This window comes from Lepidochelys kempii, chromosome 12 (assembly GCF_965140265.1).
Source record: "Lepidochelys kempii isolate rLepKem1 chromosome 12, rLepKem1.hap2, whole genome shotgun sequence".
NCBI classification, from domain to species: domain Eukaryota; kingdom Metazoa; phylum Chordata; order Testudines; family Cheloniidae; genus Lepidochelys; species Lepidochelys kempii.
The window spans coordinates 22,608,194-22,632,468 of NC_133267.1; the positions used below are offsets into that span (position 1 = coordinate 22,608,194).

The 24,275-nt window shown below is 40.5% G+C and overlaps 2 protein-coding genes across 10 annotated transcripts in view; both read left to right on the forward strand.

The window, feature by feature from the left end:
- ZNF507 (zinc finger protein 507) overlaps window positions 1–13,246 on the forward strand; it is a 51,734-nt gene extending 38,488 nt beyond the window's left edge. For 5 of the 6 annotated variants that reach the window (XM_073307819.1, XM_073307820.1, XM_073307818.1 and 2 more), the window contains 2 exons: window positions 8,582–8,716; window positions 8,878–13,246. In XM_073307819.1, coding sequence (XP_073163920.1) covers window positions 8,582–8,716; window positions 8,878–9,244 — 502 coding nt within the window. In that variant the 3' untranslated portion in view covers window positions 9,245–13,246. Of the gene's footprint in view, window positions 1–8,581; window positions 8,717–8,877 lie in introns of those variants that run through there. The other variant, XM_073307824.1, reaches the window with a different exon arrangement.
- A 10,590-nt stretch (window positions 13,247–23,836) lies between these two features.
- The window catches only part of DPY19L3 (dpy-19 like C-mannosyltransferase 3), a 51,748-nt gene continuing 51,309 nt past the window's right edge, over window positions 23,837–24,275 (forward strand). For 2 of the 4 annotated variants that reach the window (XM_073307830.1, XM_073307829.1), the window contains exon 1: window positions 23,837–24,041. The gene's annotated coding sequence lies outside the window, so the exon portion shown is untranslated. The remainder of the gene's footprint in view (window positions 24,042–24,275) is intronic. The other 2 variants (XM_073307827.1, XM_073307828.1) reach the window with 2 other exon arrangements.

Here is a 24,275-nt window from a genome sequence, read left to right on the forward strand (position 1 = left end):
TGTCAGGGGATGGGGAACAGAGGGGGTTGGATAGGTGTGGGAGTCCCGGAGGGCCTGTCAGGGGTGTGGATAGGGGTTGGGGCAGTCAGGGGACAGGGAGCAGGGCGGTTGGATGGGGGTGGGGTCCTGGGCGGGGGCAGTTAGGATCAGGGGGTCTCAGGAGAGGGCAGTCAGGGGACAAGGAGTGGAGGGGGGTTGGATGGCTCAGGGGTTCTGAGGGGAGCAGTCGGGGGCGAGAAGTGGGAGGGGGTCAGATGGGGGTGGGGGCCAGGCTGTTTGGGGGGCACAGCCTTCCCTACCTGGCCCTCCATACAGTTTTGCAGCCCTGTTGTGGCCCTCGGGGCAAAAAGTTTGCCCACCCCTGTAGTACATACTGAGAAACAGTTATGAAAAACGAAATTCTAATACTTCAGCATGGCTACCCAGTGCTAACTTGCAACAAGGAGTTGAAAACCTATGATGAAAGCAAAAATGCAAAGAAACTAAACAAGTCATACTGCAAGACTGGGCAAGCAACCAGGGCCATTGGGATAAATCACATGCATACAAAAGTTGTGGTCTCAAGGGAAAAATCTAAATTCTTCACAACTACAAAATGTAAACTAAACCTCCCCACTATGCTCCTTTCCAGAGTGCTTTCTAGTAGCACTAGATACCATGCATGCTGCAGCCACACACTACACCAGGGGTCTCAAACTCAAATGACCACGAGGGCCACTTGAGGACTAGTACATTGGCCCGAGGGCCCGCATCACTGACGCCCCCCACCTGCTGCCCCGGCCCCGCCCCCACTCCACCCTTTCCATGAGGCCCCACCCCTGCCCTGCCTCTTCCCACCACTTTCCTGCCCCCATTCCAACCCCTTCTCTGAAATCCCCACCCCAACTCCGTCTCCCCTCCGCCCCTCAGGGATGTAAGAGGGGTGTGGCGTGTGGCAGGGGGTCAGGGCAGGGGGTCAGGGTGCGGTAGGGGGCTCAGGGAGGGGGTTCAGCTGCAGGAGGGACTTGGGGGGCTATGGGGAGCTGGCGGGCTGCAGAAAATAACCCCGCAGGCCTGCTCTACACTCTGTAGGAAAGCATTCTGCAGTCATCTAGGATTACTGAAAACTTCCACACCTCTGGCCTCCATGTCCCTGATGATCCACTTCATCAAAGGCTGTGAGAAAATTTCCACAGTATGTCAATTTAGGACATTATTTAACAGTAACATTTAATCAATCAGCACAGGTTAAGCCAGTAGGGCGCAAATTAAACTGAATTCTGTATAGGGTTATCCTAGGCACCTGGCTGTGCCTCCCCTAACCAGCCCTCCATCAATTTCCGAAACCCGATGCGGCCCTCAGGCCAAAAAGTTTGCCTGCCACTGGCCTGGAGTCTTCAGAACTAAAGATTAATTTTTAATTAAATATTGTCATGTGATGAAGTCTCCAGGAATACATCTGTATGATGATTTGTTATAGAAATAGGGAAACTGATCTCCACATACTCCACTCCTTGTCCCCTGACTGCCCTCTCCTGAGACCCCCTGATCCTAACTGCCCCCGCCCAGGACCCCACCCCCATCCAACCGCCCTGCTCCCTGTCCCCTGACTGCCCCAACCCCTATCCACACCCCTGACAGGCCCTCCAGGACTCCCACACCTATCCAACCCCCTCTGTTCCCCGTTCCCTGTCACCCCCCCAACCCCATCCAACCACCCCCTGCTTACTGACTGCCCCTGGGGACCCCCTGCCCCTTATCCAACCCCCTGGCCCCCTTACCATGCCACATACATACTAGACACAACTGCAGAATGACCTAGGTTCCATCAGCTATGTCTTACATAGAACCACAAGATGAATGCATACTGCAAAAATTAAGTACTCTTTATTGTCTTTTGCTAAAAGTGTAATGTAAAAATACATTCTGTAAAACAGCGTCCAAGAACAGCAAACTCATTTTACTTCTATTTCTTTCCTCACATTATACTTTATAGATTTCCTATGGGATTATGTTGTGCAATATGCTCATATATTGACCCATGGATGAATAGTACAGACAGTGATCCTGGAAGTTGCTGAGCACCTTCAGCTTTGATTTGAAATGAATGATAGCTGAAGGTACTGAGCCCCTAGTAGCATTAATCCCATAGTGTTATATAATCCTGAAAGCAAAAATGTGATGCTTAGTGACTGAGCTAGGAGTCTGCTCTTTAAACCATAAGTATTTAAAAATAAGTATTGAACTGTCACTTCAGTTAGTTTGTACTATCAAACCTGAATAAGGAAAGGGTTCTGCAGTAAAATAGTATATTAGCATGTAATTAGAGACACAAGGTGGGTGAGGTAATACCTTTTATCGGACAAACTTCTGTTTGGTGAAAGAGAGAAGCTTTCCAGCTACACAGAGCTCGTATTGAGGTCTGGGAAAATACTCAGTGTCACAGCTAAACACTAGGTGGAACAGGTTTCAGAGTAACAGCTGTGTTAGTCTGTATCCACAAAAAGAAAAGGAGGACTTGTGTTACCTTAGAAATGAACAAATTTATTCGAGCATAAGCTTTTGTGAGCTACAGCTCACTTCATCGGATGCATTCAGTGGAAAATACAGTGGGGAGATTTATATACACAGAGAACATGAAACAATGGGTGTTACCATACACACTGTAAGGAGAGTGATCAGGTAAGGTGAGCTATTACCAGCAGGAGAGTGGGCGGGGGGGGGGGGGGGGGCAGGACCTTTTGTAGTGTAATCAAGGTGGGCCATTTCTAGCAGTTGACAAGAACATCTGGGGAACAGCCGGAGGGGGAGGGATAGTTTTACTTTGTGTAATGACCCATCCACTCCCAGTCTTTATTCAAGCCTAAATTAATTGTATCCAGTTTGCAAATTAATTCCAATTCAGCAGTATCTCCTTGGAGTCTGATTTTGAAATTGTTTTGTTGAAGAATATATATGCCATCATGTGCCAGCAATGCGCTCTGCCATGTACATTGGCCAAACTGGACAGTCTCTACGTAAAAGAATAAATGGACACAAATCAGACGTCAAGAATTATAACATTCAAAAACCAGTCGGAGAACACTTCAATCTCTTTGGTCACTCGATTGCAGACCTAAAAGTGGCAATTCTTCAACAAAAAAACTTCAAAACCAGACTCCAAGGAGAGACTGCTGAATTGGAATTAATTTGCAAACTGGATACAATTAATTTAGGCTTGAATAAAGATTGGGAGTGGATGGGTCATAGCACAAAGTAAAACTATTTCCCCCTCTATGCCCCCCCCGGTTGTTCCCCAGATGTTCTCGTCAACTGCTGGAAATGGCCGACCTTGATTATCACTACAAAAGGTTTCAGAGTCACAGCCGTGTTAGTCTGTATTCGCAAAAAGAAAAGGAGTACTTGTGGCACCTTAGAGACTAACCAATTTATTTGAGCATAAGCTTTCGTGAGCTACAGCTCACTTCATTGGATGCATATTGTGGAAAGTATAGAAGATCTTTTTATACACACAAAGCATGAAAAAATGGGTGTTTACCACTACAAAAGGTTTTCTCTCCCCCCACCCCACTCTCCTGCTGGTAATAGTGTATCCAAAGTGATCACTCTCCTTACAATGTGTATGATAATCAAGGTGGGCCATTTCCAGCACAAATCCAGGGTTTAACAAGAACGTCTGAAGGGGGGGGGGGTAGGAAAAAACAAGGGGAAATAGGTTACCTTGCCTAATGACTTAGCCACTCCCAGTCTCTATTATCAAGTCATTAGGCAAGGTAACCTATTTCCCCTTGTTTTTTCCTACCCCCCCCTTCAGACGTTCTTGTTAAACCCTGGATTTGTGCTGGAAATGGCCCACCTTGATTATCATACACATTGTAAGGAGAGTTTTCAGAGTAGCAGCCGTGTTAGTCTGTATTCGCAAAAAGAAAAGGAGTACTTGTGGCATCTTAGAGACTAACCAATTTATTTGAGCATAAGTTTTCGTGAGCTACAGCTCACTTCATCGGATGCATACCGTGGAAACTGCAGCAGACTTTATATATACACAGAGAATATGAAACAATACCTCCTCCTACCCCACTGTCCTGCTGGTAATAGCTTATCTAAAGTGATCATCAAGTGGGCCATTTCCAGCACAAATCCAGGTTTTCTCACCCTCCACCCCCCCACACAAATTCACTCTCCTGCTGGTGATAGCCCATCCAAAGTGACAACTCTTTACACAATGTGCATGACAATCAAGTTGGGCTATTTCCTGCACAAATCCAGGTTTTCTCACATCCCCCCCACCCCCATACACACACAAACTCACTCTCCTGCTGGTAATAGCTCATCCAAACTGACCACTCTCCAAGTTTAAATCCAAGTTAAACCAGAACATCTGGGGTGGGGGAGGGGGTAGGAAAAAACAAGAGGACACAGGCTACCTTGCATAATGACTTAGCCACTCCCAGTCTCTATTTAAGCCTAAATTAATAGTATCCAATTTGCAAATGAATTCCAATTCAGCAGTTTCTCGCTGGAGTCTGGATTTGAAGTTTTTTTGTTTTAAGATAGCGACCTTCATGTCTGTGATTGCGTGACCAGAGAGATTGAAGTGTTCTCCAACTGGTTTATGAATGTTATAATTCTTGACATCTGATTTGTGTCCATTTATTCTTTTACGTAGAGACTGTCCAGTTTGACCAATGTACATGGCAGAGGGGCATTGCTGGCATATGATGGCATATATCACATTGGTGGATGTGCAGGTGAACGAGCCTCTGATAGTGTGGCTGATGTTATTAGGCCCTGTGATGGTGTCCCCTGAATAGATATGTGGACACAGTTGGCAACGGGCTTTGTTGCAAGGATAAGTTCCTGGGTTAGTGGTTCTGTTGTGTGGTATGTGGTTGTTGGTGAGTATTTGCTTCAGGTTGCGGGGCTGTCTGTAGGCAAGGACTGGCCTGTCTCCCAAGATTTGTGAGAGTGCTGGGTCATCCTTTAGGATAGGTTGTAGATCCTTAATAATGCGTTAGAGGGGTTTTAGTTGGGGGCTGAAGGTGACGGCTAGTGGCGTTCTATTTTCTTTGTTAGGCCTGTCCTGTAGTAGGTAACTTCTGGGAACTCTTCTGGCTCTATCAATCTATCTGTTTCTTTACTTCTGCAGGTGGGTATTGTAGTTGTAAGAAAGCTTGACAGAGATCTTGTAGGTGTTTGTCTCTGTCTGAGGGGTTGGAGCAAATGCAGTTGTATCGCAGAGCTTGGCTGTAGACGATGGATCGTGTGGTGTGGTCAGGGTGAAAGCTGGAGGCATGCAGGTAGGAATAGCGGTCAGTAGGTTTCCGGTATAGGGTGGTGTTTATGTGACCATTGTTTATTAGCACTGTAGTGTCCAGGAAGTGGATCTCTTGTGTGGACTGGACCAGGCTGAGGTTGGTGGTGGGATGGAAATTGTTGAAATCATGGTGGAATTCCTCAAGGGCTTCTTTTCCATGGGTCCAGATGATGAAGATGTCATCAATATAGCGCAAGTAGAGTAGGGGCTTTAGGGGACGAGAGCTGAGGAAGCGTTGTTCTAAATCAGCCATAAAAATGTTGGCATACTGTGGGGCCATGCGGGTACCCATTTATTGTAAGGAGAGTGATCACTTTAGATAAGCTATTACCAGCAGGAGAGTGGGTTTGGGGGGGGAGAAAACCTGGATTTGTGCTGGAAATGGCCCAACTTGATTATCATACACATTGTAAGGAGAGTGATCACTTTACATAAGCTATTACCAGCAGGAGAGTGGGGTGGGGGGAGAGAGAACCTTTTGTAGTGGTAAACACCCATTTTTTCATGCTTTGTGTGTATAAAAAGATCTTCTATACTTTCCACAGTATGCATCCGATGAAGTGAGCTGTAGCTCAGGAAAGCTTATGCTCAAATAAATGTGTTAGTCTCTAAGGTGCCACAAATACTCCTTTTCTTTTTACTAGGTGGAACAGATTATTTAGCATAAGTAATTAACATATATATACCCGACTCCTCCTCATTCAAGGTGAAGTGGCCCGTTAACCTTGAATGGTCTCTTACAATATGTGTTTACTTATGCTAAATAATCTGTTCCACCTTGTAGTTTTAGCTGTGACACTCAGTACTTTTTCCAGACCTGAAGAAGAGCTCTGTGTAGCTGGAAAGCTCCTCTCTTTCACCAAACAGAAGTTCTTCTGATAAAAGTTATTACCTCACCCACCCTGTGTCTCTAATATCCTGGTATCAACATGGGTATAACAATGTTGCAGACATATAATTAAAGACTGTTGTAATGCATGTGCATGTGGGGTGGAGTTGTGATTGGGTGGGCATCTTTACCTTTTGTTCCTGATTCAACTTTGCAAAATTAAACAAACATTCTTTTAGCTATACTTTACTGATTTAAGAGGAAAGTTGGGATTTTAAAGGTGTGCATTCGTTTTTATTTATTAAAATGGAAGGATTGTGATGTAGCAAAGTTTTCATTCAGACTGAGACATCCATTGACTCTAATTTGAGAAGCCCACTTGTCTGAGAAGGATTAAAGTTAAACAAAACAACCCCTGTTCCCCCCGTAGAATTGTACATTTCCTGATATATAATAGAGATAGTGATGCTAAAAAACGTGGTCTGCCCTGTGGAGCAGGCCTTCCTTGCCACATGCATGTAGTGTACTATATATCTTCATATAACCTTTCAAATTAGGAGTTCTCCACAGTATTCTGTGGAGGAGCGGTAGGTAGAATTTCCTTTCTTTTGTCTTCTGGTTAGTGGAAATTGCAGCCATTGCAAGTTCAGGCTGCTGCATTTGGGGCTTGATCTTGCTGCTATTAAAGTCAATGGCAAAACTCCCATTGACTTGTGTGGTGCAGTATCAGGGTTTCCAGGTGTTATACTAATAGCAAATATTTTTTGCTCTGAAAATTAAAGTTTTTCAACAGGTGGTAGCCATTTTACAAATCCATCATAATATAACTTGAGATGACATTGGGCTAGTTGGACAGAAAAATTTGGCTGTTGTTGAAGGGTGATGGGATTGTGACTGAAGTAGATTCTTAACTGTAGCTGAGAGTACAACTACTTGAGGTTGGAATTCTAACAAAATGTGAAAATGCCAGTTTCTGATCATAATCAAATTCAGCATACTATCTACAGGTTTCAGAGTAGCAGCCGTGTGAGTCTGTATTCGCAAAAAGAAAAGGAGTACTTGTGGCACCTTAGAGACTAACAAATTTATTTGAGCATAAGCTTTCGTGAGCAACAGCTCACTTCATCGGATGCAGTGAGCTGTAGCTCACAAAAGCTTATGCTCATAAGCTGTTGCTCACAAAAGCTTATGCTCAAATAAATTTGTTAGTCTCTAAGGTGCCTCAAGTACTCCTTTTCTTTTAGCATACTATCTAATTATGGATTACTGAGAGCTTCTCAAATGCTAGAGGCACCTAGCCCTCAGCCCCTGTGCTTCACAACTTGCTAGTGATGGATGCCCCAAAATCACATATCCTTTTGTCTGTTACGTAGGTTGAGTGTTGATGAATTTATATCTTAAAATTACTTTAACCGTAAAACTTCTAAAATTCTTTACTCTTCATTTTCATTTATGGAAAAGTCCCATTGTATTTAATTGGGATTAAGCCAATATGTTTCTATAGACATGGAGTAGGATTCTATACAAATTTATCTAAAAGCGTACTTAGGATCTCATTCAATGAAACTTTCTCAAAGGTTTTTGAATCATCCAGCTGAATTCCATAATACATAATATGATATGTTTGAATATGATTGGACATTCCAAAAACATTTACATTATGGTTTTGTTAGACTTTTTCATGAGGGTTTTCAGTAATCTTAAATTGTAACTAGTGTTGAGAAGGGAGGAGTTAATGGAATAATGAAGAAGCGAGAAAAGAAAATATTGCAGTGTCACCTTTGTTACAAATTCCCAGGTCTTCCTTCATTTACCAACCTTTGCTATTTATATACTTTTGTTCTTACAAAATGTAATTAGGGATGGTATAAAAATGTCTGCTGTGTGAATTAAATATCAATTAGGAATACAAACTAAATTTAATGGAGAAGCAAGTTATTGTACATGCACAGTAGTTCAAAATATCATAAGATAATCTAAATTTATTACCTAATAACACACTGAATTTCATTTCTAAAATGGAAGGTAAGTTGAAGTGATCAGAACTAGTGCATTTTTGTAGTATTCAAATAGTTTTTTTTATAAATGGCCAAACTGACAGTGGCATTCTACATTTTTTGTTTTGATTTGCTTTTTTTAATTCAATTTGGTTTAAATAATTTTTAGATACTGAGATGTTGCATGTGAAGTTTTATTCTGAAACACATTTACTTGGCCAGGGTATAAACTTAAAACAAGGAAGGGTTGACATGCTTTATTTATAGTGGCATTAAATTATTATGATATACTGGAATTGCTGCAACATGGAGAAATTTCTCTTTGACCACATGTTAGGAGAGAAGGGGAATTAGTTCTCTGCTGTATTATCTCATTTGACCTGTTTAAGAAAATTTAGTAAAAAAGTGAGGTATTTGACTTCACTTCAAATACCTTCTCTTACGCTCATTGTTTTTCAGATGTTCTCTTTGTGGATATGTATGCAGCCACCCTCCTTCTCTGAAGTCCCATATGTGGAAACATGCAAGTGACCAAAATTATAATTATGAACAAGTGAACAAGGCTATTAATGATGCAATTTCACAAAGCGGCAGGTGTGTATGTATGAAACTTCCTTACAAACTAGAATCCTTTAATCTAGACTTTTGAAAGCATCCAACCTTGACCCAAGATAAACTACAATCTGCAAATTTAAACAAACAAACAAAAAACCTGACTTTTTTAAAAAAAAAATTTTTTTTTTCTTATTTTTTAGGTTTCAAGGGCAGCTCCCTGGAAAGACGCTATTAGAAAGCACGGATGAAAGTTTAGTACCTGTTCTAGGGAGTTCAGAGAACTTGGTGTCATTTTCAGAGTCCATTAATCAGACTACTAATGAAATTTCAGGTTCTAATGAAAATCAAAAACTTAATCCAACAATTAATACCTCATGCAATTTAGAAAAGAACTCCAGTCAGCCTCATCTTGGCACAGAATACTGTGTTCTACTCTTCTGCTGTTGTATTTGTGGTTTTGAGTCCACCAACAAAGAAAATCTGTTGGATCATATGAAAGAACATGAGGGTGAAATCATAAACATCATTCTAAATAAGGACCACAATGCAACTCAAAACTCCAACTAGATGAAACTATCAGCTAAAAAGAAGAGGATTTCCTAAAATGTTTTTTTTCTATCTTTGCTAATGTTGCCTGAGATACTTGCTCAAGAGAGGAAATGCAAGTGAAATTTACTGATTTCCCAATCTGAGTCTTTGTTACAATTACAGGCATAATTTAATTAGCTAAAACCATTAAATCTCCTTTTTGGGGAAACTGTGGAATGATCCATCTAACCCTTTATCCTTCACTGTGATGCCAAGAGTCTGGATTTCTCAATGCCTGGTGTTAATCCAAAGTGCATTAGCGCAATAAGAAATTCAAACTCAGGAGCTAAACAAGGTATTAGCTCAATTCAAAAGGCGCTTTTTTGGGGGGGCCTTGAAAGTATTTAGTTAAGGATGTCGAACTCATTTCAGGCAAATATTGGTTTTTCCTTCAATGCAAAGGACAGTAGGCCAAATACAGGTTATGAATTAATGCTCACCTAAAATTTACTGTTTGATTCTGAGGGGTAGATGGTGGGGTGCTCCTAATTTATTTTTAAGGCCTTACTCTTTCCAGCTCAGCTTTTCTGAATACGCAATACTGGATGTTACTCCTTCAGTCACTAATCCAAAGTGCTGATTCAAGGCAGCAGAAGCTGTGTGGCCTGAATGCAGTAGGTATCTTGCCAATTATTTGGCTAGATCCTAAGTAAATACAAGATCTTATTTTAGACATGTTAAATTCATATGTAAACATGACCCACTGTTTAAGGTCTTTCTTTAAAATATTCAGCCAAACCTCTAAAAGCAAGTGGCTCATGATATAAATTGGCATTTTAACTAGAGACTTTTTCATGTCAATATATGAGTGCCATAATCTTGGGGTGGGAACAGGCAAGCACCAAAAATGTAATTGACAAAGGGGCAGATTTTTCAAGGTATTTAGGCCCTAAAGATGTAGATAGGCGCCTAGTGGGATTTTCAAAAGCACTCTGTGCATAGCCACTTTTGAAAATTGCACTAGGTGCCTACCTACATCTTTAGGTCCCTAAATACCTAGAAAAGTCAGGCTCTCACACTGTCTGTTGAAATAATTACTCAAAAGGTATGCTAATCTTTTCTCATAAAATGCTTCAAATTTCACAAGAGAATTTAGCAAAAATAATTTCTAAGTAAAAATTGACTTGCTTTGTGGAAACAACCTTTCCTCCATTGCACCAAAATAGAAAGGAACAGGATCCATGATGGTTAGTAAACATTACTGATGCATGTGATAAGGATTCTCAAAGGGAACTTGGTAATTGCTGTGCGTTATTTTTAAAGCAACCCTTAGAAATTTCTCCCTTTTTAAAACCATTTTGCTTCTAAAATTATAATGCTGATCTTTCGTGTAATTTAAATGATGTACATCAGTTTACATATCAATGGGAATTTCAGTATGCAGGCTAATTGCCAGGAAACTCTGCCAAAATCACTTGTAAAGTTGGCCCCTAAAATTGTGTTTTAGTATATGCTTGCTACAAAAAAAGTGTAACATTTGAAAAGGAGCCCTTTAGCAGTCAGACTAAAACATTCTGGTGAACTTTGAAACATTCAATTCTGGTTTAAAGGTAGCTTCAAAACTGTAATTGCACTGAAGCCTGCCCAGTTCTTGGCATCTCAGTTTAGTTATGCCTGGGTTAGTCGCTCATTTGTTAAAAATGGTTAGTATACTATCGTTTTAAAGAGTGATGCAGAAAGTTTTTTGTATTTATTACCTATTTATACATTTTTTTTTAGCAGAAATAAGCTACAACTATGTAAACCTGAAAAGCTGGCATAGGAGTAGTGTACAGTCTTCATGGTGCTATTTCTGTGTTGATTTTCTAAGTTCTCCTATGGACAGTGAAGCTGGTCAAACAGGAAAGAAAGAGGATAGTTTTTTATATACAACTTTAATTTTAAGAAGCAACCCAGGGTATAAAGTCTGGATAAAGGGCAGAGTTGTATTTCAAGCTATACTGGTGATCTTTTAAAGTGGATTTGTTTTTAAACATTTTGAACTTTTTCTATCTTTAAATAGTCCTATTCATTTGGTTATAAATTAGGTTATGTACAAATGTCATTTTAAAAATTGATAAAGATTATCATCATACAGCCCATTACACTAATAGGTTTGACCTATCCATGAACTAAACATAGTACATTTCTCATGTTTTAAATAAAAATGTAAAGTAACTTCTGTATGTTTTACATTTTTTTCTAAAAATAGAATATACACAGGCCAATCAGAAGGGAATTTTTCATATTCATACAGGCTAATCTGACACTTTAAAAACATGATTATAATGAACAATTTCAATCACAGATGGAAAATATTTAATCAAGGTACTGGTGTTGTCTTAGTGACCAGTGTTGACACCAATATTATATCCTTAATATAGAATTCTGGTGTGTTTAAAAAAACCAGGAAATTATTGGGCATATTTTTAATATCTGAGATCATAGAGCACATTCTAACATTCCAGCTCCTTTTGTATTTACAGATCCCATTTATTGCAGTCATTTGAAAATCTGGTAAATACAAAGCTTTCAAAGAGTCCACGGTAATTTGAATTTTAAATTCCTGTTTTAAACTCATGGAAACTACACTGTGCCATGACCTTAACTTAATTTTTCCCCATAATGGATCATGCATTTTAAAGTTGTTACACTAATGGAAATATGTGAAGAACTTGGAGGCATGAGCTAGGAGAAAGATGGCACTGAGCCCAGATTTACAAAGTCAAACTTTTTATTAGTCATGTTTTTTCTGGGTGCAGTGTTCAAATATAATGCACAAAGACCCATTGTAATATATTGGAACTACTAACCAAGGTATAGCTATTTACAGCGTGTTCTTTACCATTTCATTATTTGTGCGAGTAATCTTTGGTTAACCATGTGTTGTTCTAAAGCAGTGGAGGGGGGGAAGCTTCTAAAATCTGACTAGGATAAATACTACAACTGCCAAGAAATAATTACTTGCTAGCCTGCAGAAAATAAACAATCTTCATAGAGAAAAATTCCTTATTGATTGTCCCCATGCTGCCATCGATTCACATTCAAAATTCCCCCTTGACTTAAACAGAAGCTATGAATGTGGAATGATTACAGAATCAGTTCCTAAAAGCAAGTATTCTGATCATACCACCTGCTTTGGAAAGTGCTGTGTGGTTAGTTTGTTTGCATGTTTTGGGTTTGTTTTAACAGCACTTTTCAGGGTTACACCATTTCAATCTTCCCATTCCTTTGAGCATTTACAAATATTTAGGATTCTACTGACACACAGAACTAGCAAATCATCATACTTGCAGTGCTATTTGTTTTTCTTTCAACTCTGCTCTAAGCAGATTTTATTCAGTGATATGGACTATAACTTAAAGCCTTTGTTCTAGATACCTACAATTCTGTTATGGAGGAAATTTCCATTTTCTACTAATGAAATAGCTGGGGATCTATAATCTTCCATTGTAGCTTTCTACTTTGTACTTGGCCTAGAAAGAGAGAGTGGGATTCAGCCAGAGTTACTGTATTCTCCTGTCCCAAGCACTTATTTAATCATTAAAATAAATTGTACAGTGAGTGCTCAAAGTATTGAGGAATAAAATATATTTAATAGAAATTTACATTTGCGTTTGATATTCATGGACATGAGTACATGTATTTTTTTAAGAAAAGGTATTATAACACTATGGCACTGCTTTTTATAGCCAAAGCATAAAAAAATTTAGAAGACTGACGTAAAGACTGCAGTTACTTTTGACACTGTATCTTATTAAAATAGAATGAATTGCATTTTATAAAACTATCCAGCACATTAAGCTGCATGCCTTAAGCTCTCTGTAGGATTGTGTTCCTGATCGAACAGATTGTCTGTTTGGAACTATGAAGCAAGTCTGTAGTTCTACTTTAACTACCTTCTGAAATACTGTACGTTAGAATAATTTATTTTGCTTTAAAGGAGTTTGTCATGTATTGACTTTAATATTGTATTTTGGTAATAAACTTTTTTGTTAAACACTTCTTAGTGTTCTGCTTTTATTTGTACAGTATGAGACAAGTATTTAATAGGGGGAAGCAAACTACACCTTTTGAAATGGGAAGCAAGTACCATTGTGCAAATCCAATCTGAGCACCCAAACAGAGATCATGATGCTTTATATAAGCAGAATGCCTTTCTTCTGTAGGGCACACAAAGCCATAATCTAAACATTAACGCATTAAAAACAAAAATATGACTCTCCATTCTAAAATGCAGGATTTAACAATCCAGGGGGGAAATTCACAGAAATTATATGAATCTCAAATTATATTGAAAACATGTATTAAACTTGAACTAAAATTTAACTTCCATTTTTTATACACAGTGCACTAATAAAACATAGCAAAAGTAGGTCTACATATAGGGATGAAGGAAAACTTTAATAAAATGGAGGCATTACTAATAATGAGACTTAATATCAGATAATCTAACTGGAATACAATGAGCTACTGTAGCCTTGATCCTTAGAATATGGACAAATGTTGCACCTTCTATACTGAAGGGTATGTGAGTATAAAACAACTTCACAGTATGCAGTACATAAGAGACTTGCAGGTAATTCCAGTTTAAGCTGGTCTTTGTGCAGAGCTGTTGATTAAAATGGTAGAGCTGAAAGATCAAATTACTTGTTTTCACAATTTCTTCCAAAATGGTGTAATAAACAACAAATAAAGGCAGTCAGAAAGGGCCTGTTTAATTGCTTCCTTAATACTGGCCTAGGTTTTGATTTGTTGTAATCAAAATTAACAAAATTGAATTGTCGAAAATGTAATTTTCAGAAACAAATTTTAAGATATTAATCTTTAGTTTTATTGTGTGTTTAGGTGTCCTGGAATATTAGATCTCTATTCCGAAGGTAATGTTGGCTAACTGCTTTCAAAACTTTACAGTAAGTTATTTCAGCAAATGTACATAGAGTAATAATTCTCAGGTGTAATTCTCCAGTGGGCACATAGCCCGCACAGCAGCCACTAGTGGGGAGGGACAGCAAAGGAGAGTAGTTTAGCATGATGTCTTCTAGTTATGTATATGGTCCCTGGGAATCAGTCAGCTGGCGCAAGGCAGAACAGCTCCAGGTTGCTCTATTTTGTGCCCGGTCTGGGACAGAGAATCCAAGAGCCGTATTTGCTCCTTGACAGTCCCAAGCTATGTTGATTAAACAGTATCTGTTTTGGTTAAAAGTTAAGGTGCTCCCCCCACCCCGTGTGAGACACATCAGTATGCATTTACATTTTCCTCACTGTTTAACCTACAATTTGCTATGTGAATACCCAAAACATATATGCTAATATTCCAAGATGATGACTATAACGGATTGCTTTAGTTAATCTGGAAGACTTTAATATGACTTTAGTACATGTCCTTAGATGCATGGATGATTTCGTAAGGGTATTCTATTTTGCCATTATACAATTTTAAATTGTTCACAGTTGAGGCACTATTGTGTTTTGCACTGCATTAACCAATCAGAAGTGTTAGTGGAAACTGTGCTGCTAGAGATCATCCAATGTTCTCCCCAAGATGGGAGATCTGGATGTTTTTACAAACAGCTGCCTTTAAGTTACTGGTAAAGATCAGCAAACTACTGATCATAAAAATGTAGGGCTGGAAGGGAATGCTAGAGATCATGCAGTCCATTATCTCCCCCTGCCCTCCTCCTCCCCCCAACCCTCCATTCCACAACCTCCTTGCTACTCTAGTCCAGTACTTTAACTATCCTTATAGTTAGCTTAGATATTAGGAAAAACTTCGTCTCCTTTGTAGCAAATTCCTGTCCTGCCTTCGGTGGACATGGAGAACAATTGATCACCATCCTCTTTATAACAGCCCTCAACGCACTGAAGTCTTATCAGGTCCTCCCTTGGTCTTCTTTTCTCAAGACTAAACAAACATGCCCAGTTTTGTTAACCTTTCCTCATAGGTCAGGTTTTCTAAATCTTTCACCTTTTTTGTTGCTGTCCTCTCCAGTTTATCCACATCTTTTTTTAGGCCAGGTTTATACTATAAACTTACATCAGAATAACTATGTCACTCAGGGGTGTGAAAAATCCAAAACTATTGCAACATAGCACTGTCTACATCAGGGGTTATGTCGACAGGAGGTGGATTAACTACATCAAACAGGAGAAGTTCTCCTGTTGGCACCACTGCAGTGTTGTAAGTGTAGATCTGCCCTTAAAGTGTGGTACCCAAAACTCCAGCTGAGGCCTCACAAATGCCAACTAGAGTGGGCTAATTATCTCCTGTGTCTTACATACAATGCTCCTGTTAATACACCCCAGAATATTAGCTTTTGTCATAACCGTATCACATTGTTGACTCAATTTGTGATCCACTATAAAACCCAAATCCTTTTATGTGGTATTTCTACCTAGTCAGTTATTCCCTATTCTGTAGTTTGATTTTTTTCTTCCTAGTGGAGTACTTTGTACTCCTCTTTAATTTTATCTTTTTGATTTCAGACCAGCTCTCCAATTTCTCAAGGTCATTTGAATTCTTCCAAAGGGCTCCAACCCCTCCCAGTTTGGTGTCATCTGCAAATTTTAGAAGCACACTCGCCATGCCATTATCCAAATCACTAATGAAAATTATGACTAGTACTGGACTCAGTGCAGACCCCTATGGAACCCCACTAGATACACCCTCCCAGTTTAACAGCAAACCATTGATAACTACTCTGAGTATGGTTTTTCAACCAGTTGTGCATTTTATAGTAATTTAATCTAGACCACACTTCCCAAGTTTGCTTAGGAGAATGTAATGTGGAACTGTCTCAAAAGCCTTACTTAAAAAAAAGAAAAAAAAGATATTACATCTACATCTTCCCCCATCCACTAAGTCAGTAACCCTGTAAAATGACTGTGTGTTGTATTCATACAGTTTTATTCAGTAATCTAATTTTATAGTTGGATTTATAGAACAAGGCTTGTATTGGTTAAATATTTTGAATAGCAATAATATTAAAATGTAAAAATAGGTCCATGGAGTATTTCCAAAGAAGAACAAGTTCCTAATTATTTTTAGAGTATCTTAGGTAGCAGAAAAAGTTAGTGCTATGTATACCAATATAACACGCACAGGAAAGGGTACAGGTTAGATTGCTCAAAAAAAGTGGCCAATTTTTAAAAAAGTTAATATTTTACACATTTCTGAAACTTAAATATAAGGCTTTTTAAATAGTTATTTCAGTATGTATTGTTCTATGGAAGTGTCACACTCTGTCTCAGCCTACTAAAGGGTGGTGATAAAAAAAGCATGATTATCTCCCCTTTACAAAGTACATATATTTTGTTTCTTGAAAATAATTATCCTTCCTTATTTATCAATATTCTGTATATACCTTTACTTTTTTCCTCCATTGATGTGAATAAAATTACTTCTCTTCTGTATAGATTAACTCCTGCTGATCCCATCATGATATTGTAGCTCCTATGATATTTAGTGCAAAAAACAAAGTGACCTAATGCTACACTCTGTCAAGTCCATAATTCCTCAGTTCCCATACTCTACACTCGTCCACCAATGTGCCACCTACGCTGCTGCTTCTAAAGCCAGGTCTTGTTGCTCTGTAAGGGCACTGTGTTAAGCTGATTTCCCCTTTGGGCTTCTTGTGGAGGATTGGGTGGTTTGGATTTATTTTGGGATCTTATCCTGTGTGTGAGTGAAACACACACACTTATTTACAGTGGGTGCACTTTGTAAATGAAAAATATACTCAGTTGGGCAAAGAGTTCAATCAAAACTATGTGTAAGAATTTAACATTGACAGCTGTATTTTTTTAATAATGTACTCTTTAGAATCCTCAAGCTATAATCAGAATATACTGTAGTCTTTTCATGACCACGTTCTGAATTCTAATTTTAGAGACCTTAACTAAGTATTTAAGTATAAACCTGGTTATAGCTTTCACATGTTTGACAAGTTACAATTTTAAAATTATGAAACAGTATGTAAGATTGTTATAGATCTCAGACAAGCTATGTGAGGTATCTTATTTGCAAAAGGACTAGAAGACTAAGTCAAGACAATCAGTTTCTTGTCATAAAAATACAATATATCCAATTATACAGTGATACAATCTTTCATTTTAAAGCACTGCCACATAACCTTGCCTAATCACATTAAAGTTAATCTAAAATATCCCCAGTGGACCATAATAGGTCCTAGAACAAGTCATGGTTAAAACTTCCACTCAGTATTTCCTTTTTTGTTTGTTTGTTTTTAAATAGCATACAAGTGACAGTCCTCACTTTAAATTCTATCACCAACCCAACAAGACTAACAGACAGCAGACAAGGGAAGTTTGTCAGCACAATGTAGATGACTTTAAGTGAACTCCTTTCTGGAGAATGGATAATATACCATCTTGGAATATGATTATCTCAAACTGCATATGCTAAACTGGGATGGGACCCGGTCAGTATTTAGTTTGAAGAATTCCAGTAGAACCCAGAATGCTCCAGAAAGCTGTGTTAGCAACTCAAAGTGATTCTTCTCTCATAGTAATGTTGAACCAATATCGTTGCCTAATGCTAGGAGAGGCAATAGTTGATATCTATTGAATGAGATCCAAAAGTGAGGTCCTTATTGTGCTTATTAAACCTTGTGTGGTATTTTACACAAACCCTAATACCTAGGTTCAGTTTCCAATGTGGGTAACTAGTTGAGCTGGTTGAATAACTAAACTGATTTGTAAATATCTTCATGAATAAAAGCTCTAAGTTCCTTCATCTATAATTCATAAGCTCATGCTGTTCAAGAATATTTGGACAAGTGAGAAGAATTCATGAATTCCCAGAGGATCAACAACTTTAACATAAATGAATTCACCTGATTAGGGGTATGGAACAGCAGCCATATGAGGAGTGATTAATAAGAATGGGACTTTTCAGCTTTGAAAAGAGATGAGTAAGGCAGAATACGATAGAGGTCTATAAAACCATGAGTGGTGTGGAGAAAGTAAATAAGGAAGTGTTATTTACTGTGTCTCATAACACAAGAACTAGGGGTCACCAAATGAAATTAATAGGCAGAGGGTTTAAAACAAACAAAAGGAAGTATTTTTCCACATCATGCACAGAGGTGGAACCTATGGAACTCCTTGCCAGAGGATGTTGTGAAGGCCAAGACTATAACAGCGTTCAAAAAAAGAACTAGATAAGTTCATGGAGGATAGGTCCATCAACGGGTATTAGGCAGGATGGGCAGGGATGATGTCCCTAGCCTCTGTTTGCCAAAAGCTGGGAATGGGCGACAGGGGATGGATCACTTGTGATTACCTGTTCTGTTCATTCCCTCTGGGGCACCTGGCATTGGTCATTGTTGGAAGACAGGATCCTAGGCTAGATGGTCTTTTGGTCTGGCCAAGTATGGCTGTTCTTATGTTTTTCATAGGGGTTAGAGAGCAAGCCCACCTCACACTCACCCATGGCTCCAGTCCCATGGGAGTTGCAGCACCACAGGGGAGAGGTGGCCAGGCCATATTTGAGTGAGTGGTGTTATGACAAGGCACACACTATTCCAATGCCATGCAACCCTGTGCGCCATGTTGCGATGCCCAGATGAGGGAGATGGGCTGAGCTACTGCTTCTAGGTGTGGGGTAGGCTTAGGCTATAGCCCAGTGGTTCTCAAACTTTTGTACTGGTGACCCCTTTCATTGCCTCATGCTAGGAGAGGCAATAGTTGATATCTATCGAATGAGATCTAAAAGTGACCCCGTTCACATAGCTAGCCTCTGAGTGTGACCCCCCCCCCCTTAAATATATAAAAAAGTGTTTTTAATTTATACCACCATTATAAATGCTGGATGCAAAGCATTCCTGACCCCCCGTTTGAGAACCCCTGTTATAGTCCCAGATGAAAAAAATTGTTTTGTACACCTTCTTTTGTCAATTCCATAATATGCTTGAGAAAGCACACACATACACCTATAGACCGCCAGGGAGGGTGATTCCCCTCCAATCCCCTGCTCCCTCTTAGTTCCACCACTGCCAGGATGCCAGTCTGACTCCCCCAAAAAACACATTCTGGCACAACTTGAGCCCTGCCTCCAGAAGGTGAAATGGAACTCAAGATTCCCAAGTTACACCCTTCCTCTTCTGTTAGTAAATCTCTCTGAAATCCACTGGCAAAGCATGTGCCTCATCTTCTTGTTGTGCTTGTTCTACACAAAAGAAAACATATTTCTGCTAAGCTAACAGTTACTCTATTAGTTTAGATGCCAGAAATCTGTGTGGTGGATTTAAAGATTCCAATCCCCTGATGAACCATTTGGGCATAAACAGGATGTCACACGATGGGATTTGTTTTTTCAGTTTGCCTTTTTAAAAATCTAGCATATTAGCACCTCCCCCTGAAAACAAACACACACTTTAAAAGAGCATAATAAAGGTTGCAAAGTCAAGCACACAAAAGTTAGGAAATACCAGAACTAAGGCTGCCCATGCAACTTTAATTCACCCTCTTGTACCTATGCATTATGACACAGTCTTTAATGACATGATCATATGCTTTTTTCCCCACAGGACCCTTGCCTTGTTTAGAGCACAGAATGGACTTGCCCTGGTGATGAATCAGAGTTGTGTAGTAAAGGAGGATGTTATCCGTAGGACTGCGGCCTCATTTGTTGCAGATGTTTGAAACATACATAATGCATGATTTGGGACTGCAGGAAGAGAAATTATGTTCTCCAGATTAAGGCAGCTGATTGCTGCCTTGGATTCTCTCCCTCTTTGCCATTGAGTTCCTAGGACTGTAGGCATGTGACTTAAACCAAAACTTTCCAAAGATGATTACTGACTATGTGTTCCTTATTTTCCAGGTGCCCAAATGGAGACCTAATGTCTGCACTGCAGGAGTGATGAGCACTCTCAGCTGAAAATGAAGTCAATGAGAGCTTTGCTTGAACATATGAAGTGCTATAGAATGCGAAGCATGCTGAAAAATCAAGTCCTCATTGTCTCAAATTGGCCACTCAAAATTAGTGGAAACTTTTAACCTCTGTGCCTCATTTCCCTACCTGTAAAATGGGGATAATATCATCCCTCCAGCTCACAGCAGTGATGAGAAGATAAATTCATTAATGGTTTGTGAAGAACTCTGATACTATGAGGAGAACCCATAAAAACACCCACGAAGAAATTAATAATTTTGGCTCTGTGGCAGGGTTTCAATCATGTACATTAAATAAAGCTTGGGGTCACATTCAACAATGAGGATAAAATACAATATTTAATAGCTGCTCATTAAGGAAGCCCTATTAATCCTGTGCACTGAATGAGGAAGAAACAGTGATCATGTAAATAAAGAACATTTCATAATCCTAAATATATGCTTAAATACCGTACTGAGGGCCATAGACAGGAAAAAGTGCACGTACACATGCTACTCATTTTCACTGTCAACTTAGTTTAGGTTCAATTCCTAGGTTTTGCTTTTTTTCCAATAAAAAATTCAAAACTATGTTAACCTCTAGTATTCAATAATCATGAGTCAGAGCCCCAAGATTGGCTTAGAAATCATCAGATTCTAAAAAACAAATTGGGACAATACATGAGAACCAGAAAGTGAAATCAACTAGAAAATTACTACAGTAACAAGAAATATTAAACTGACGAGTTTAATTCCATTCCCCATATTAAGTGCAATACACATACTGATATACAAAAAGTAAACAAAAATCATACATCTTACATTAGAATTTTAAAGACTTGCAGCTTTAAAAATCTAAATATTAATATCCACTCCCTCCTACTCTCCCGTGAGGAAAGGATGACATCTCTGATCCTCCTCCATCCCTGCAGTATTCCAGCCTGAGAAGAGGCAGAAGGGGGATGAAGAACTGCTGAAGCTGCCCCCCAACCTGGAGGGGGAAGAGGGGACCCAGCTGCAACCTCGCTAGGACTAGGAGAGGGGGGGTAAAGAATCTCAGGAGGAACAGAGAGAAAGCTGAGGGAGGAAGGAGAAATGACTGAACTGATGGGATGCTGAACTAATGGGGGTAGGGTCAGAAGTAATTGCTGGGCAGGGGGTGGGCAGATGTGAGGGTGTGAGCTCCTTCAGCGGGGGCCAAAAATCACCTTCCCCAATAAATTTGGGAGAGCAGCCAACACTAATTGTCACACACACTTGAGGATGGGCAGGGGGAGTCCAAAAAAAATCAGAGGACAGACAAAATACAATATAGCCGTTAAAAAAAAACTCTCATGATTTTTGATCACTTGAGCCTGGCAATACTAGAATCTTTAGTGTACTCGTTCATTGCTTTATAATAAGGGTTACCACAGCTTACCTGAATATTACTTCTCAAAACAGTCAGTGTTTTGTATTGTACAACTTCAAAACAATGGTTTGGGTAGTTCTGAAGATAAGGCACAACTCCCTCACCTCAGAGTCCAGGTTAAGGGTGCTAACTAAAATAAATTTGGCACCCTGATCGCAGCTCCAAGTAAACATTAATCAACATTATGGAAGCTACCATACATACTTTGGAACAATCAGGAATGACTGGCAGTTGGTGTTCACAAAAATACTCTTAGGCCTGACCACAAACACTGAATTACCATTTGCTTCTAGAAAAGGGCAACATTATGAGGTCAAGATTGAAGTAATGGATGAGCTACCTTGAAGTAGCTTGCTTTGCAGTTTCAATGCCTACAGATAAAACATTCATTTTCATTGCAGTTAATCCTTTAAGCATCACAAGCCCAAGACTGTTCTTTTACTTGCAGGTGATCTCACTAAACAAAACTGTAAGTAGGAAACAGTGAAACTATGGGATGGCAGCTTAGCCTCTTATTCCACTGGACTCAGGTAGGTTAGCACAGCCAGATAAGCCACCATATCTATTGAGGATCCCAACCTCCTGCCCTTCAGGACTTTAAAATTCCATACAGTTTAACCTTTACTCACATTTACCCAAAGCTACCTGTCCCTCCCACTGCCAACCAAATTCTGGCCATCAAAACCCCACACAGAATATCAGAAGGGTAGCTGTGTTAGTCTGAAACCACAAAAACATCAAAGAATCCAGTAGCACCTTAAAGACTAACAGATTTATTTGGGCATAAGCTTTCATGGGTAAAAAACCCACTTCTTCAGATGCATGGAGTGAAAATTACAGATATAGACAAAAATATATATTGGCACATGAAGAGAAGGTAGTTACCTTACAAGTGGAGAACCAATGTTGAAGGCAGACAGACAGAGACAAACACCTACAAGATCTCTATCAAGCATTCTTAAAACTACAAAACCCACCTAGGGAAGTGAGAAAACAGATTCACAGAACAAGACAGGTACCCAGAAGTCACCTACTAAAGGACAGGCCCAACAAGGAAAATAACAGAACACCACTGGCCATCACGTACAGCCCCCCAGCTAAAACCTCTCCAGCGCATCATCAATGATTGACAACCTACCCTGGAAAACGATCCCGCACTCTCACAGGCTTTGGGAGGTAGGCCAGTCCTCCCTTACAGACAGCCCCCCAACCTGAAGCAAATACTCACCAGCAACTACACACCACAGAAAAACTAACCCAGGAACCACTCCCTGTAACAAGCCCCATTGCCTTCTCTGTTCCCGTATCTACTCTAGCGACAACACCATAGGACCCAACCACACCAGCCACATCATCAGAGGCTCATTCATCTGCACATCTACTAATGCTGCCATCATATGCCAGCAATGCCCCTCTGCCATGTACATTGGCCAAACTGGACAGTCTCTACATAAAAGGATAAATGGACACAAATCAGACATCAGGAATGGTAACATACAAAAGCCAGTAGGAAAACACTTCAGTCTCTCAGGACACTCAATAACAGATTTAAAAGTAGCCATTCTTCAACAAAAAAACCTTCAAAAAACAGACTTTAAAGAAAAACTGCTGAGCTACACTTTGTTTGCAAATTTAATACCATCAATTTGGGCTTAAATAGGGACTGGGAGTGGTTGGCTCACTACAAAAGCAATTTTCCCTCTTTTGGTATTGACATCTCCTTATCAATTATTGGGGGCAGACCATATCCACCCTGACTAAATTGGCCTTCAACATTGGTTCTCCACTTGCAAGGTAACTCCCTTCTCTTCATGTGCCAATATATTTTTGCCTATATCTGTAATTTTCACTCCATGCATCTGAAGAAGTGGGTTTTTCACCCACGAAAGTTTATGCCCAAATTAATCTGTTAGTCTTTAAAGTGTCCCCGGACTCCTCAATGTTTTCACACGGAATAAGCCAGCTTCCTACCCCACCCCAGACCTAGGTGTCTCTTCACTTGCAATCCCAATACAACTTCACGTTCTGCTACCATGTTTACCCAGCATCCTGTCCCAAATTAAGTAACGTTATCTCCCCCTCAAAGCGGCTATCCCTTGTGCCCCATGCTCACTTGGGGTAAACACCGCCCTGCTTCCGCAATCAGCTCCTAGCCACCCCCAGACAGCCCCTTACCCTTTGCTATTGCCAGCCCAGCTACAGGCACCCCCCTGCACCCCCAACACGTGTCCCAGGCACCCCCAACACGTGTCCCAGGCACCCCCAACACGTGTCCCAGGCAGCTGACCCCCCGCTCCCCACAGCAGCCCCCCGCCCCGTTCGCGGCTCCGCATTCGCAGAGACTGAGTGAGGAACAAAAGGCACCGCGTCCTCCCCATCCCCACTGGGGGTCTGAGGCGACTCCGCTCAGGCAGCGCCGGGGTGACCACGGCAGCGAGCCGCCGCCCAGCCACAGCCACAGCCGGTGCTCCCGCTCGGCCGCGTCGGCAGGTATCGGCCCAGGAGCTGGGGGTGCGCGGGGGCGGGGAGGCGCCAGGCCAGGCCGCGGCGGCGCAGGCCGCAGAACTGGGCTGTGTGAGAGCTGCGCCTGAGTCGTCCGCGCAGGCCGCTCTGTGTAGCCGGGCCGGGGAGCTGCGGGCGCGGGCCAGAGCAGCCCCACAGAGCAACTGCGCCACTCCTCCATCGCTCCCCTTATTGGCCCTCCCCTCCGTTACCCCCAGCCCA